This window comes from Taurulus bubalis, assembly GCF_910589615.1.
Source record: "Taurulus bubalis genome assembly, chromosome: 15".
In the NCBI taxonomy this organism is placed as follows: Eukaryota; Metazoa; Chordata; class Actinopteri; order Perciformes; family Cottidae; genus Taurulus; species Taurulus bubalis.
Window position 1 is genome coordinate 2585752 of NC_136603.1, and position 15230 is coordinate 2600981.

The 15230-nt window shown below is 43.5% G+C and overlaps 1 protein-coding gene across 1 annotated transcript in view; it reads left to right on the plus strand.

The window, feature by feature from the left end:
- LOC306747442 (C-myc promoter-binding protein-like) overlaps positions 1-15230 on the plus strand; it is a gene marked incomplete at both ends in the record, with an annotated part of 37558 nt that overhangs the window by 18745 nt on the left and 3583 nt on the right. Inside the window, 9 exons of the mRNA XM_079230500.1 lie at positions 687-787; positions 2710-2925; positions 6703-6848; positions 7624-7662; positions 10713-10846; positions 11561-11693; positions 12324-12530; positions 13263-13391; positions 14510-14680. Of these exons, the coding sequence (XP_079086626.1) occupies positions 687-787; positions 2710-2925; positions 6703-6848; positions 7624-7662; positions 10713-10846; positions 11561-11693; positions 12324-12530; positions 13263-13391; positions 14510-14680 (1276 nt within the window). The remainder of the gene's footprint in view (positions 1-686; positions 788-2709; positions 2926-6702; positions 6849-7623; positions 7663-10712; positions 10847-11560; positions 11694-12323; positions 12531-13262; positions 13392-14509; positions 14681-15230) is intronic.

The following is a 15230-nucleotide window of genomic DNA, read 5'->3' on the forward strand; positions in this document are numbered from 1 at the left end:
TTAAAAAGGTCATGGAAAAACTGGAAAGGTCATGGAATTTTAAAATGGTTATTTCCAGGCCTGGAAAAGTCCTTGAAACAAATTAAATGCCCAAAGTTTAGTAAAAGTCATGTAAATGTGTTATATTCATGTGCTCATGTAAATGTGTTATATTCATGTGTTCATGTCGTTCATTTACGCTGAGTTTGAAATAATGAATATGCTTTTAAAAGAAAGACTCAAAATATAAGCAGGCATACATACAGGCATCTATATAAATGTTTATTCTTTTAATCAAACTATTGTCTCATTCATTTGAGTCATTTAAGGTTTACTGTATGCTCTATATTCTCATTGTTAGTTTAAATACTACATTTACTCACTTTTTACTGTTTACACCCAGACTTCACTAAATGTTTGTCATGACATTTGGTTTAAAGTCATGGAGAAGTCATGAACTGCACTGGTCAGAATGTGTGTGAACCCTGTGTTTACTACAGGTCGGTGAGCCGCGACAGGGAGCTCAACCTCGTTTCCTTTGCTGCATCTTTTTCCTTTTCTTCCGACCGCATAACTGCCAGGTCATCAGTTCTATGTTTAGAGACCGGGACTCTGGGTGGAAAATGGTTATTTCTGTCGCGTGACAGGTTTTTAATATACGGCGTTCGGGTGGCCCCGCCGCTCACCGCGTGCTTCTGCTTCCACAGCAATGAAGATAAGCGAGCCCTCACCTGGAAGATCCTGCCCAAGAAAGCCTGCAAGAACCTGATGAACGTGCTGAGCAACCTCTACCAGCAGCTGGTCGACGGTGAGTTCTACGAGCTGCTGGAACGGATCATTGTGGAAATGTGGTGGTACACTTTCAGAAAACCTTTGTATACTCTATGTACCTCTGAGATGTAGTACAGTAAGAAGTACACTATGTACCTCTGAGATGTAGTACAGTAAGAAGTACACTATGTACCTCTGAGATGTAGTACAGTAAGAAGTACACTATGTACCTCTGAGGTGTCGTACAGTAAGAAGTACACTATGTACCTCTGAGGTGTCGTACAGTAAGAAGTACACTATGTACCTCTAGGTGTAGTAAGAAGTACACTATGTACCTCTGAGATGTAGTAAAAAGTACACTATGTACCTCTGAGATGTAGTAAAAAGTACACTATGTACCTCTGAGATGTAGTAAAAAGTACACTATGTACCTCTGAGATGTATATGTTCTCTTCATTTAGCGTTCAGTTGAATAGAAGCTGGTACAGAAGCCGTTTCTTTCTAAGAGGAACGCTTTTTAACCTTTTTATTTTGGAAGGAGATGAAAAACTGTCATCTGAGAATAAAATAAAGCTGTTAGACAAATGTAGTAAAAAGTACACTATGTACTTCTGAGGTGTAGTACAGTGAAAAAAGTACACTATGTACCTCTGAGATTTAATATAGTAAGAAGTACAATATGTACCTCTGAGAAGTAGTAAAAAGTACACTATGTACCTCTGAGATGTAGTACAGTAAGAAGTACACTATGTACCTCTGAGGTGTAGTAAGAAGTACACTATGTACCTCTAGGTGTAGTACAGTAAGAAGTACACTATGTTCCTCTGCCGTCTCCTCTCTGTTCTCACTCAGAGACCTCGAGACCTTTCGGCTGCAGAAACTGAATACAAATTAATTTTCTGATTCAGTGAAGAGGAAAATCTCTCCAGATTCTGAAGTGATGAATATTGATCCGCCTTCTGGACGTTACTGAGACAGCCTTTAGAACCTTTAGAACCTTTAGGAGAAGAAGACGTCACTGAGACAGCCTTTAGAACCTTTAGGAGAAGAAGACGTCACTGAGACAGCCTTTAGAACCTTTAGAACCTTTAGGAGAAGAAGACGTCACTGAGACAGCCTTTAGAACCTTTAGAACCTTTAGGACAAGATGACGTCACTGAGACAGCCTTTAGAACCTTTAGGACAAGATGACGTCACTGAGACAGCCTTTAGAGCCTTTAGAACCTTTAGGACAAGATGACGTCACTGAGACAGCCTTTAGAACCTTTAGGACAAGATGACGTCACTGAGACAGCCTTTAGAACCTTTAGAACCTTTAGGAGAAGAAGACGTCACTGAGACAGCCTTTAGAGCCTTTAGAACCTTTAGGACAAGAAGACGTCACTGAGACAGCCTTTAGAACCTTTAGAACCTTTAGGAGAAGAAGACGTCACTGAGACAGCCTTTAGAACCTTTAGAACCTTTAGGAGAAGAAGACGTCACTGAGACAGCCTTTAGAACCTTTAGAACCTTTAGGAGAAGAAGACGTTACTGAGACAGCCTTTAGAACCTTTAGAACCTTGAGGAGAAGAAGACGTTACTGAGACAGCCTTTAGAACCTTTAGGACAAGAAGACGTCACTGAGACAGCCTTTAGAACCTTTAGGACAAGAAGACGTCACTGAGACAGCCTTTAGAACCTTTAGGACCTTTAGGACAAGAAGACGTCACTGAGACAGCCTTTAGGACCTTGAGGAGAAGATGACGTCACTGAGACAGCCTTTAGAACCTTTAGGACAAGAAGACGTCACTGAGACAGCCTTTAGAACCTTGAGGAGAAGAAGATGTTGCGTAACAACATCAGAGCTCTAGGCCGGTGTCTCGTGTCGGTACCACCGGTACCATTGGTACCACCGGTACGCTGCCGGCTCTCGGCCTGAGTGTCCAGAGGTTCTCACGTGCTGATGGTCTCCGTCCTCAGGCCAGCAGCGCCCCGACGGGCTGCTGGAGCTCAGCATGAGCTACTCGTCGGAGCTGAGCTGTGGGAAGAGCCTCCACACGGTGGAGCTGGAGATCCAGGAGGTCTTCCTGCGCTTCATGGCGGCCATCTTGAAAGGCTACCGCTCCTTCCTGCGCCCCATCACCCAGGCGCCCTCGGAGAAGGCCACGGACGCCAGCTCGCTCTTTGACCTGCAAGGTATGCGGTTCATGCCAAGCAGTAGAACATAGAACGTATAATATAGAACATAGAACATAGAATATAGAACATAGACCATATAATCTAGAATATATAATGTCTAATATAGAACACAGCACATATAATATAGCATATAGAACGTATAATATAGAACATAGAACATAGAATATAGAACATAGACCATATAATCTAGAATATATAATGTATAATATAGAACATAGCACATATAATATAGCATATAGAACGTATAATATAGAACAGATAATGTATAATATAGAACATAGCACATATAATATAGCATATAGAATGTATAATATAGCATATAGAATATAGAACATATAATATAGAACATAGACCATATAATATAGAGTATAGAACATAGCACATATAATATAGCATATAGAATGTATAATATAGCATATAGAATATAGAACATATAATATAGAACATAGACCATGTAATATAGAGTATAGAACATAGCACATATAATATAGCATATAGAATGTATAATATAGCATATAGAATATAGAACATATACCATATAATATATAATATAGAGTATAGAACATAGAATGTAAAACATAGAATATAGCATTTAGAAAATAGAATATAGAACAAAGACCTTTATAATATAGCATATAGAATATAAAATATAGAACATGGAATATAGAACATGGAACATGGAACATAGAACATGGAAAATAGAATATGGAATATAGAATGTGAAACATGGAATATAGAATGTGAAACATGGAATATAGAACATAGATCACAGAACATAGATCACAGAACATAGATCACAGAACATAGATCACAGAACATGGAACATAGATCACAGAAGGTACAAAGAACATAGATCACAGAACATAGATCACAGAACATAGATCATACACACAATTAAAAATGACAAGGAAATAAACATCTGACATTAGTCATTTTAATGATGTGTTAAGCACACATCAGTCTCTCGGGTTCGTCATTGTTCAGGAGATATGAACCCATGTCCTGCAGCTTCCTCTCTGCAGCCTCACGAACAGATGGCGTTGTTTAATACATGAGCTTTCACTAGTGACACACACACACACACACACACAGAAGATGCCGCGGTCGCAGGTTCAAGGCTGTTTGCAGACTGAAGGTTAGCCGGTTAGCGGTGCAGCTGCTCCACGCTCCCGGGGGCCCGAGAGCGGCCCCTGGATCGGAGCCCGTTATAACCGCCGGTGGACGGAGGAAAGCCGGAGCCGGGGTGGAGTCCGGCGTGAGTTCTAGGACGCGGCGAACAGGAAGGACGTAACTCCTGACCGCCTCAACACTTAATATCCAGTGACAAACAGAACATGACAGAGAGTGCTGTATGTTTCCCTGCTGCCTCCTTAAAACATGAAAGTGCTTCAAAGTTCCAGCTACAGCTCATATGACCACGATATGAATACCAGACCCTATTGTCCTTGATCTCTAACGAATCCACAACTCCTTGCCTTTAAAAAAAGAATGTTTAAACTTGTTTTCAGCATAAATAAGATCAAGAGTCTGAGCAAGATTCCCCCAAAATGACTCCACGATTGCTTTTTAATTGTATTGTTCGGTGCCTCCCCATCATCCCACAGAGTAATGCTGAAAAATGACCTACTTTGAGCTGATCCTCGCTCACACTATGACAAACTGCATATCAAAATGACCCCCTACTTCCGCATGTGCCGTCTGAGGCGCTTTCAGAAGAGTCTGAGGACCAATGAGATCGCAGGATAGCAATTTAAATTACTTAAATCAGAGATGTGGATGAGGAGATAACACAGTTTTAGTTTGGAAAAAACACAATTCTCATTTTTGGGAGCAGAGAAAAAAGAGCTGCGGTTTTATAAGGTTAAGTAAGGTTAAGTTAAGTTAAGTCCAACATCTGTGTCTCATTTCCTTATCGCTTAACAATCTGTGGAGACGATGCAACCTTCAATTAGATTTTGGCCGCACACCTGTACAGGTTTGTGTCTGCATGTTGCACGGCTGAGCAAAACCTCTTCCTGCTGCTGTAGGGGTCTCCAAGTGGGCAGATTTTTTTATTTTTTAACCCCATTATTTATAGATTATGACTCAGATCTTGTCAGTTGCGTCATTACATTAGTTTTACTGTTTTAATCAAACATGCATCGGGTCTTTTGGGTTTACATTTTGAGGTTTAAATGTTTTAACCAGTAAATGTAGGAACAATGGGCGGCTGTGGTTTAATAGGAAAGACTTTGAAGTCAATCCACTGAGAGGAGTTTGGGTTAAAAAACACCCGATGGTCCAGCGTCAGGATTTAAACATTTCTTGGCTTCAGGAAGTGTTTCTCTGCCTCCGCCTCGTCCATCAGCCTCACAACAGCTGAGCTGCTCTCAGCCTCGATTACGGAAGCTATTTACCACCTTGTTGTTCAGCCCAAATCGGCCATTAGACTAACCACAATGCGTTGGCTTGCATTCTCTAAACCAAGACAAATAGACGTTATATATATTTATATATATATGTTTAAAGATCCTCTATCATTTAAATTGCTCTTGTGAGTACTTTTTTCTCTTTTTGAAAAGATTAAATGAGCTGAGTTATTAAAAACCAACTGAGTGATTGTTCTATAAAACTGTAAATCATAGCTTGTATCATGAATTTGAAATATATGGTTGGTCATGAGAAAATCCAAATCGCCCAAATGTGACCAAATGAGTCCTCGCCTGAATGTTCTCTGTTCTAAACCCTCTCTAACTTTGTTCTGCTTCACTTTATCAAAGTCAACCTTTGCAGAGAGAATGTTCACATATTGTGTTATGATTTGGGTTAGAGAATGTTCACATATTGAGCTATGATTTGTGTTAGAGAATGTTCACATATTGAGTTATGATTTGGGTTAGAGAATGTTCACATATTGTTATGATTTGGGTTAGAGAATGTTCACATATTGAGTTATGATTTGGGTTAGAGAATGTTCACATATTGTTATGATTTGGGTTAGAGAATGTTCACATATTGAGTTATGATTTGGGTTAGAGAATGTTCACATATTGAGCTATGATTTGGGTTAGAGAATGTTCACATATTGAGCTATGATTTGGGTTAGAGAATGTTCACATATTGAGCTATGATTTGGGTTAGAGAATGTTCACATATTGAGCTATGATTTGGGTTAGAGAATGTTCACATATTGAGCTATGATTTGGGTTAGAGAATGTTCACATATTGAGCTATGATTTGGGTTAGAGAATGTTCACATATTGAGCTATGATTTGGGTTAGAGAATGTTCACATATTGAGTTATGATTTGGGTTAGAGAATGTTCACATATTGTTATGATTTGGGTTAGAGAATGTTCACATATTGAGCTATGATTTGGGTTAGAGAATGTTCACATATTGAGCTATGATTTGGGTTAGAGTTGGACCTTACAGCTGCATCATTTCAAAGAAATAATCATCCTGAAAGTGATTTTTTTATAGGCGGACCTGAAACCTTTTCATTTTTCTGTGTGTCATCTTCATTTATTCTTAACCAGTAACATATAGACTGATATTTACACATCTGAACACAATCTCACATGTGTAGCTTTTATTATAACACAACATTATTCAAATAGCCCTAGTGGTTGCAGAGATGCACCCTTTTTAGTTTGGGGATGACATTTTCGAGCAGATGCCTAAAAATAGGTTGTTTTTTAAATTAAGAGACCTTCTGCTGTTTGTTAAATGATCTTATCATTATTCACAATAATTGAACAAAACAAGGCTAACCTGGAGGTTTCTCCGTCCTCAGGGTTCCTGAAGAGCCGCGACCGCTCACACCAGAAGTTCTACTCGCTGATGACCAAAACCCAGATGTTCATCCGCTTCATCGAGGAGTGCTCCTTCGTCAGCGACAAAGACGCCAGCCTAGCCTTCTTCGACGACTGCGTGGACAAAGTACGCGCCGTAGTTAACCTTTTTCAAACATGCAGTATTTTTATGTGTTTTTTGTTCATTTGTACGTGTTTAAGTTAATGCCGTGCAAAAAAATGTACATAAAAAAAGAGCTTCCTCACGATCCTCTTTAGCCATTTCTGTTTATTTTAGACGCCTCTTGGTTTTCTGTCTTTTGGGAGTGGTTCTACTTTTCTCCACTCATAGAGGCAAAAGTCCCGCCCCTTTCCCCGCTGTCGGCCATGTTGACCTTGTTTCAGAAGGAATATCTGTCGGGTGGTCAACGGCTATTCCTGTTCGAAAAGTCACGTTAAAGAAAGTCTCTGTCGGTTAACACGCGTCACCGACCATAGCCTGGATTGAAGAAGTGGGCGGAGTCACGTGACGCTGCCCGTTGGTTTGTGGCGCCTCGAGTCAGCCGGCTAACTTGGATACGTTCCAAACGTAACGGTATCTTCCATGACGCGGTTCATTTGTTTGCGTGAGTACGAAACACGCCGCGACATTTGGGCATAAAGTCTTTCTCCGTACATATTTTTTATTTTTTTCCGTACGACTCATGACGTGTAAAAATATCTTTGAAAATTGACAAACGTGTGTTTTTTTAGAACACAATTCTAACAGGATAGAAAAAGGTTATTTGTTTCTCGCCTGGCGTCCACCAGAGGGGGCGGGGCTTAGCCTCTCTATTGTAGTTTTAATGGTTTCAACTCTTCTGTGTTTGCATCACTTGTGTTTCACCAAACCTTTTTTTTTTTTTGCTTCTGTTCGCGAGCAGCTTTACAACTCGGAGCGGAGTGCAGACAAAGGAGGAAAGGTACGTCTGTTGTTTGTTGGATTGCTCACCTGTTTTGGGTACATTTGGTCTTCAGATGGAGGGGGCGGGGTTCGTGCATGACGCAAAGTACTTGAGATCAAAGCAGCACGTCTTTGACACAAACCCTCCACCGGTGCAGCTTTAGTGTGAGCTTTCATGTGCATGCAAATTTAAATGAGTTCCTTGTGAAAAAAAACTCTCTTCCCCACAATCTTTTAAAAGAATATTTGAATATTCACAGAATTTGCCGCGACAGCATTTTGTCTCGAGCCGGCCGACGTACAGTTTCTTAGAAAACCCACGTGCACGGTTTACTGCAAAAACGTATACGCCCTAGAAGTTTCATGGTCTTGTGAGAGTCAGGGCTTTTAACGCCTCGGCGGTTTCTGGAGCTGGAAGTTGTTGTTTCGTTTTGTTTTCCACGTCCCCTGAGCTCACATCCTTCAGTGAGCCTCAGGGCGGCTGTCAGAGTATCGGCCCATGTGCTCACAGAGTAATGTTCCTCTATGCGTGTGTGTGTGTGTGTGTGTGTGTGTGTGTGTGTGTGTGTGTGTGTGTGCGCTGAAGGTTCATTTTTAGTGTTTGCAGTTTAAAGTTCTCGCAGTCACTCAGTTCCCCGTTCACGTCTGTGGGTCACCGGCTCTTGCAGGTGACATTTCTAACAAACTCTGAAATAGACTTGGCCGTCCTTTCTGTGTGTGTGTGTGTGTGTGTGTGTGTGTGTGTGTGTGTGTGTGTGTGTGTGTGTGTGTGTGTGTGTGTGTGTGTGTGTGTGTGTGTGTGTGTGTGTGTTCTGGCTGTAATTGAGACATAGTGGAAGTGAATCTGGAGGCCAGTGTTCCCAGGCCGGCGGGCGGGGCCCCTGGTCTCCTCGGTCCTCCCTGTGTGTGTGTGTGTGTGTGTGTGTGTGTGTGTGTGTGTGTGTGTGTGTGTGTGTGTGTCAGCTCCACTGGCGATTAAATCCCCCCGACTGTCTTTCTGCACTGTGGCTGGATTACATTAGCTACTCCCACACTGCATCAGTCAGCACACACACACACACACACACACACACACACACACACACACACACACACACACACACACACACACACACACACACACACACACACACAGTCGTCACATACAGAAAGATAAGGTTAAAATGTATTGATCCCTGAGGTAAAGTAGTTCATTGCAGCAACAAAACCAGTGAAGTCTATGCTTCATGTGTTAAAGCTGCATTCTCTCTCCTGACCACCAGGGGGCGACTCCTCTGGTTGTATAGAAGTCTATGCTTCATGTGTTAAAGCTGCAGTCTCTCTCCTGACCACCAGGGGACGACTCCTCTGGTTGTATAGAAGTCTATGCTTCATGTGTTAAAGCTGCATTCTCTCTCCTGACCACCAGGGGGCGACTCCTCTGGTTGTATAGAAGTCTATGCTTCATGTGTTAAAGCTGCAGTCTCTCTCCTGACCACCAGGGGACGACTCCTCTGGTTGTATAGAAGTCTATGCTTCATGTGTTAAAGCTGCATTCTCTCTACTGACCACCAGGGGACGACTCCTCTGGTTGTATAGAAGTCTATGCTTCATGTCTTAAAGCTGCAGTCTCTCTCCTGACCACCAGGGGGCGACTCCTCTGTTTGTATAGAAGTATATGCTTCATGTGTTAAAGCTGCATTCTCTCTACTGACCACCAGGGGACGACTCCTCTGGTTGTATAGAAGTCTATGCTTCATGTCTTAAAGCTGCAGTCTCTCTCCTGACCACCAGGGGGCGACTCCTCTGGTTGTATAGAAGTATATGCTTCATGTGTTAAAGCTGCATTCTCTCTACTGACCACCAGGGGGCGCCTCCTCAGGAGACGGCGGGGCTACAAGGTGATTGACAGGTCTCTACCACAGTTTTTTCTCGTCTGAGAGTCTGTTTTCTTCTTAAACGTGTTTTGGTCGCCTACACATGTCTTATTCAACCTTTTTCTTAGCAATGATTCACCAACGTTGGTGTCATTTTAGGTAAATGTTGTTCCATCCATTTATTCTCCTTTTCCTGCTGGTTCCTTGACAGCTGAGACACAAGATAAATAATGAAAAAGACCAAAGAACAGACACTGCGTACCTCTCCCACACTTTACTTAATTATATATTAAAAGACTAAAGATAATGAATTGTAATTTTCAGCAAGCGCTTCTCTTCCCTTCCGTCTGCAGGAATAAAAGCGCTTCTCAATTTATGATGCTTCTAGTTAGTCCAGAGTCAAGACCCGAATCAAGACTGACTAGTCCTGAATCAAGCCCCAAGTCAAGCCTGATGATGTTTCTCATCCCCATGTCTGTGTATATTCTATAAGTGTAGTAAAAACTAGAAAATTCCGCAAGAAATTTTAAAAGTGTGGCTACTACTGCCGTAAGACGTCGCAATATATATACATTACCGGTAGTGAGATGTGTTATTGAGGTTATTGAGGTACATTATATATATATGGTGGTCGCCGTCGTCGTGGTCGTGATCGTCCTGGTCGTCGTGGACTTGGACTGCTGAAGCATTCCAACTATTAAGCCCGCAGGAGAAGTGAAGTGTGCTTGCTGCAAGGGGTCAATGACCCCTTGCAGCTGAGCCACTCTTAACTAACTGCAGTGATGGATTATACGTGTACATGTTATTACACAATCTGCATATTAATCTATAACATATTGAAATGGTATAATTTGACTCGGCATTAAACATAATATTGCGCTGTAGGAGGCAAATGGAGGCTGTGTGTGTGTGTGTGTGTGTGTGTGTGTGTGTGTGTGTGTGTGTGTGTGTGTGTGTGTGTGTGTGTGCTGCAGAGAGGTAGAGTGAGTAAATCAAATGAGGGTAAAAAAAAAAAGAAAGAAAGTGTGCTCACTTGGGAAATCTAGGTCACCCCTGACCCCCCATACTGAGATCTGAGATATGTAGTACAGGGCACAATGCCGAGCTCTGTGTCCTCCGTCACCCGTGTTACACGGGTTGTTGGGTCGCCACCCAAACGTCTCCGTGTGTGTGTGTGTGTGTGTGTGTGTGTGTGTGTGTGTGTGTCCTGCAGGTGGACGGCGACCGAGCGGAGGAGACCCGGCTGATCGAGACCGACGAGTCTCAGCGCAGCGAGCACACCGTCTTCATCACGCCGCCAGAGCTGCCTCCTCTCGCCGGGGGGGAGGAGTACCCGCTCTGCTACAGGTAACCTCTCTGCTACAGGTAACCGCTCTGCTACAGGTAACCGCTCTGCTACAGGTAACCGCTCTGCCACAGGTAACCGCTCTGCCACAGGTAACCTCTCGGCTACAGGTAACCTCTCTGCTACAGGTAACCGCTCTGCTACAGGTAACCGCTCTGTACAGGTAACCGCTCTGCTACAGGTAACCGCTCTGCTACAGGTAACCTCTCGGCTACAGGTAACCTCTCGGCTACAGGTAACCTCTCTGCTACAGGTAACCGCTCTGCTACAGGTAACCGCTCTGTACAGGTAACCGCTCTGCTACAGGTAACCGCTCTGCTACAGGTAACCGCTCTGTACAGGTAACCGCTCTGCTACAGGTAACCTCTCGGCTACAGGTAACCGCTCTGCTACAGGTAACCGCTCTGCTACAGGTAACCTCTCTGCTACAGGTAACCGCTCTGCTACAGGTAACCTCTCTGCTACAGGTAACCTCTCGGCTACAGGTAACCGCTCTGCTACAGGTAACCGCTCTGCTACAGGTAACCTCTCGGCTACAGGTAACCTCTCTGCTACAGGTAACCGCTCTCGCCTGGTTCTGAGGTGGAGGATAACTCCATCAGGGTTCATGCGGTCATGGAGAACCTGCCTCTCTGCAGATGGTGACCAGCAGACGGGTTCCGGCCTTGCAGTCGTGTTGGATGCTGTTAACGTTTCGTGCGCTCGTTCCTCCTCAGGTACGACGGCTTCCCGGTGCTGACCCTGGACCTGTTTGACCCCATGGAGGGCCTGAGGACCCCGTCCTCCCGCCTCGCCGCCAGGCCCAGCTGCCCCACAAGCCCCGCCCCCGTCTTCAGGCGCACCAAGCAGGTCAGCCGAGCGGCAACTCGCGTCTTTGTTTAGGGAATGGAAGTTCCATTTCCTAACAAACAAGATGATGAAACCAGGACCGTCTTCAGCCATCTTGTTTGTTAGGAAGTGGAAGTTTCTTTTCTTTTTCTTGTTCTTAAAATGGGAATCAAATGGATTTGAATCACTGGGTCAAGGGACGAACTTCCAATCTAAAAGAATTCCGAGATTTAAAGGAACAGTGCGTAGCATTTAGAGCCCCCCCTACATGATACGCACTGTTCCTTTAAATCTCGGGATCTATCATCAAAATCATCACCTTTTTTTCATCACCTTTTTGTCTGCTTTTGTTACATTTAGAATGAGCCGTTCATATCTACTGTTTAGGTCTTCTAAACAGCGCAGACCTGATCCGCTCCTTTGGTTCTTACTTTTCACAATAAAAGCCCGTGACATGTGATATTTGCAGCCGACTAATTAGCATTTTCGTGTTGTTGATCCACGCCGCCGGTGTGCGAGGGCCTTTTGGAGATAAGGGGAGGAGCTTAGACATAAGGAGGGAGCTCGGAGTAGCTGAGAGGGTTCAGGATCCTCCTGGATCCCCTGAGAGGTATCCAGAGACTGACTTTTCCTCGCGTCCTCTTCCTCCAGGAGATCAAGGCGGCCCAGAAGATGACTAAGAAGTACTCGTGCGTCCCCCAGCTGTGGTCCAAGTGCCTCCTGCGGCACTGCTACGGGCTGTGGTTCATCTGCCTGCCGGCCTACGTCAAGGTGTGCCACTCCAAGGTGCGGGCGCTGCGCACGGCGTACGACGTGCTCAGGAGGATGCAGGCCAAGAAGCTGCAGGCGCCCGACGAGGTGCGCAGCCTTTCACACCGAGTCTAGGACTTTATTGGGATTATTGGGATTATCAGGATTATTAGGATTTATTAGGATTATTAGGATTATTAGGATTTATTAGAATTATTAGCATTTTATCGCTAATCGAGATGAAAGATGTGTTGATCGTGGTGTATTCCCATTAGAGGGATAATCGTATATATATCTGTGTGTGTGTGTGTGTGTGTGTGTGGTTGTGTATATGTATATATGTGTGTATATATATGTGTATATATATACATATATATATATATATGTATATATATGTGTATATATATATATATACATATATATATATATATATATATATATATATATATATGTATATATATATATGTCATATATGTGTGTGTGTATATGGTATATGTATATATGTACATATATATATATATATATATGTCTGTATATGTATGTGCGTGTGTGTATGTGCTGTATATATGTGTGTATATATACATATATATATATATATAACATGCATATATATATATATGTGTGTATGTGTCGCAATAAGTCTCATGGGATTCCAGCATGTTTTGTGTTTTTTAGTTTTCAGCATATGTTGACGGTTATCAGGATGACGTGGTGACTCTAATATATATTTAGCGTTTGGTCCCGTGTCTCTGTAGTTCTTTCTCTGCCGCGCTCCGTCTCCAGCGGCCGTTGTCCTTCTGCCTCGGCCGTCATGCGTGTGCGTGTGCGTGTTGTGTGCAGGTGTGCTACCGGGTGCTGATGCAGCTGTGTGGGCAGTACGGCCAGCCCGTCCTGGCCGTCAGGGTCCTCTTTGAGATGAAGAAGGCCGGCGTGCACCCCAACGCCATCACCTACGGCTACTACAACAAGGTGTGTGATGGAGAGCGCTGCCGCCCCACTCACTGGTTTAATACGTCTTTACTTTCCTGGAGCGACGCATGTGAGACACTTTCTTTCCATCCAGTGACACGTGAGCCTTCAGTCTCATCTGCTGTCAGACTCAGAGAAGACACGTGGAGTTTGGTTTTTAAAAACTGAGCCATGGTGTGTTTTAAAATGAAATAAAAAAGCAGACTTTTCAGAATGAAACGGATCACTTGGGTGAAATTGGGGATTCGGGGGCTCAGTGTAAACCAGAGGAGCCACACATTATCCCTTCCGTCACTGGAGGCGTGGCATCAGAGGTGAGTAAAGAAATGTGTCTCACAGCTTAAACACGAGCATCTGATTGGTTGATGGCAGCTTCCTCTGCTCTCATGCTTCTCTTTGAAGTCCAAAGAGGAGGAGGAGGTGTTCTTCTCTTCTCGTCAGAGGGCTTCTTCTTCTTCTTCTTCTTCTTCTTCTTCTTCTTCTTCTTCTTCTTCTTCTTCTTCTTCTTCTTCTTCTCTTCTTCTTTCTCCTCCTCTTCTTTTTTCTTTTCTTCTTCTTCGTCTTCTTCTTCATAGTCTTCTTCTTCTTAGTAGTCTTCTTCTTCTTCTTCTTCGTCTTCTTCTTCTCTGTCTACTCTTCCTTATCTTTCTCCTCCTCTTCATTCTTCTCCTCTTCCTCTTCTTCCCCCTCCTCTTCCTCTTGTTCCTCCTCCTCTTCATTCTTCTCCTATTCCTCCTCCTCTTCTTCCTTCTCCTCCTTCTCTTCCTTCTCTTCCTCCTCTTCATTCTTCTCCTCCTCCTCCTTCTCTTCCTCCTCCTCCTCACACTGAGTGAAACTCCTCTGCAGTTTAAGGCTCTTTTGATGAAAGCTGATATATATATATATATATATATATATATATATATATATATATATATATATATATATATATATATATATACCTAAACTGCCTCAAGAAAATGTGAGCAGATCACTTTTTTTCCTTTAGGCATCTTATCCTGATATGTTTCCTCCTCCTCTTCCTCCTCCCGCCCCCCCCCCCCCCCCTCCTCTTCCTCCTCCTCCCGCTCTCCCCCCTCCTCCTCCTCCTCCTCCTCCTCCTCTTCCTCCTCCTCCAGGCGGTGTTGGAGAGCACGTGGCCCTCCAGCACCAGAGGCGGGTACTTCCTGTGGATGAAGCTGAGGAACGTGGTTCTGGGCGTGGCCCAGTTCAAGCGGGCGCTCCGCCGGCCGGCGCCCATTACCCAGAGTCCTCTGTCAGGTACCGAGAGCGCTGCTCCCCTCCAACATGTCACCCCACATGTTTAGGACTCCTGGCTTTCCAGTTTTAATAACTAACTAACACAAGTGAATCCTCCAAGAAGAAGAAAGAACGTGAAATAAATCAGTTAATCGTTCAGTGTAATGCAGACGGAAACAATGAGACACGTCTTAAACTCTAATGTGTCGGTTGTAATAAAAGATAACAGCCAAGTTGAAAAGGTGAAACTATTAAACTATCTCTGCATGCTAATCCCAGTTTGTTTGAGAGATCCTCCCCTATCAATAAACACGTATGCTGCTAACGTTGTCGCTGCTAACAGTGTAGCTGCTAACATTGAAGCTGCCAACATTGTAGCTGCTAACATTGTAGCTGCTAACATTGTAGCTGCTAACAGTGTAGCTGCTAACATTGTAGCTTGCTAACATTGTAGCTGCTAACATTGTAGCTGCTAACATTGTAGCTGCTAACAGTGTAGCTGCTAACATTGTAGCTTGCTAACATTGTAGCTGCTAACATTGTAGCTTGCTAACATTGTCGCTTGCTAACATTGTCGCTTGCTAACATTGTCGCTTGCTA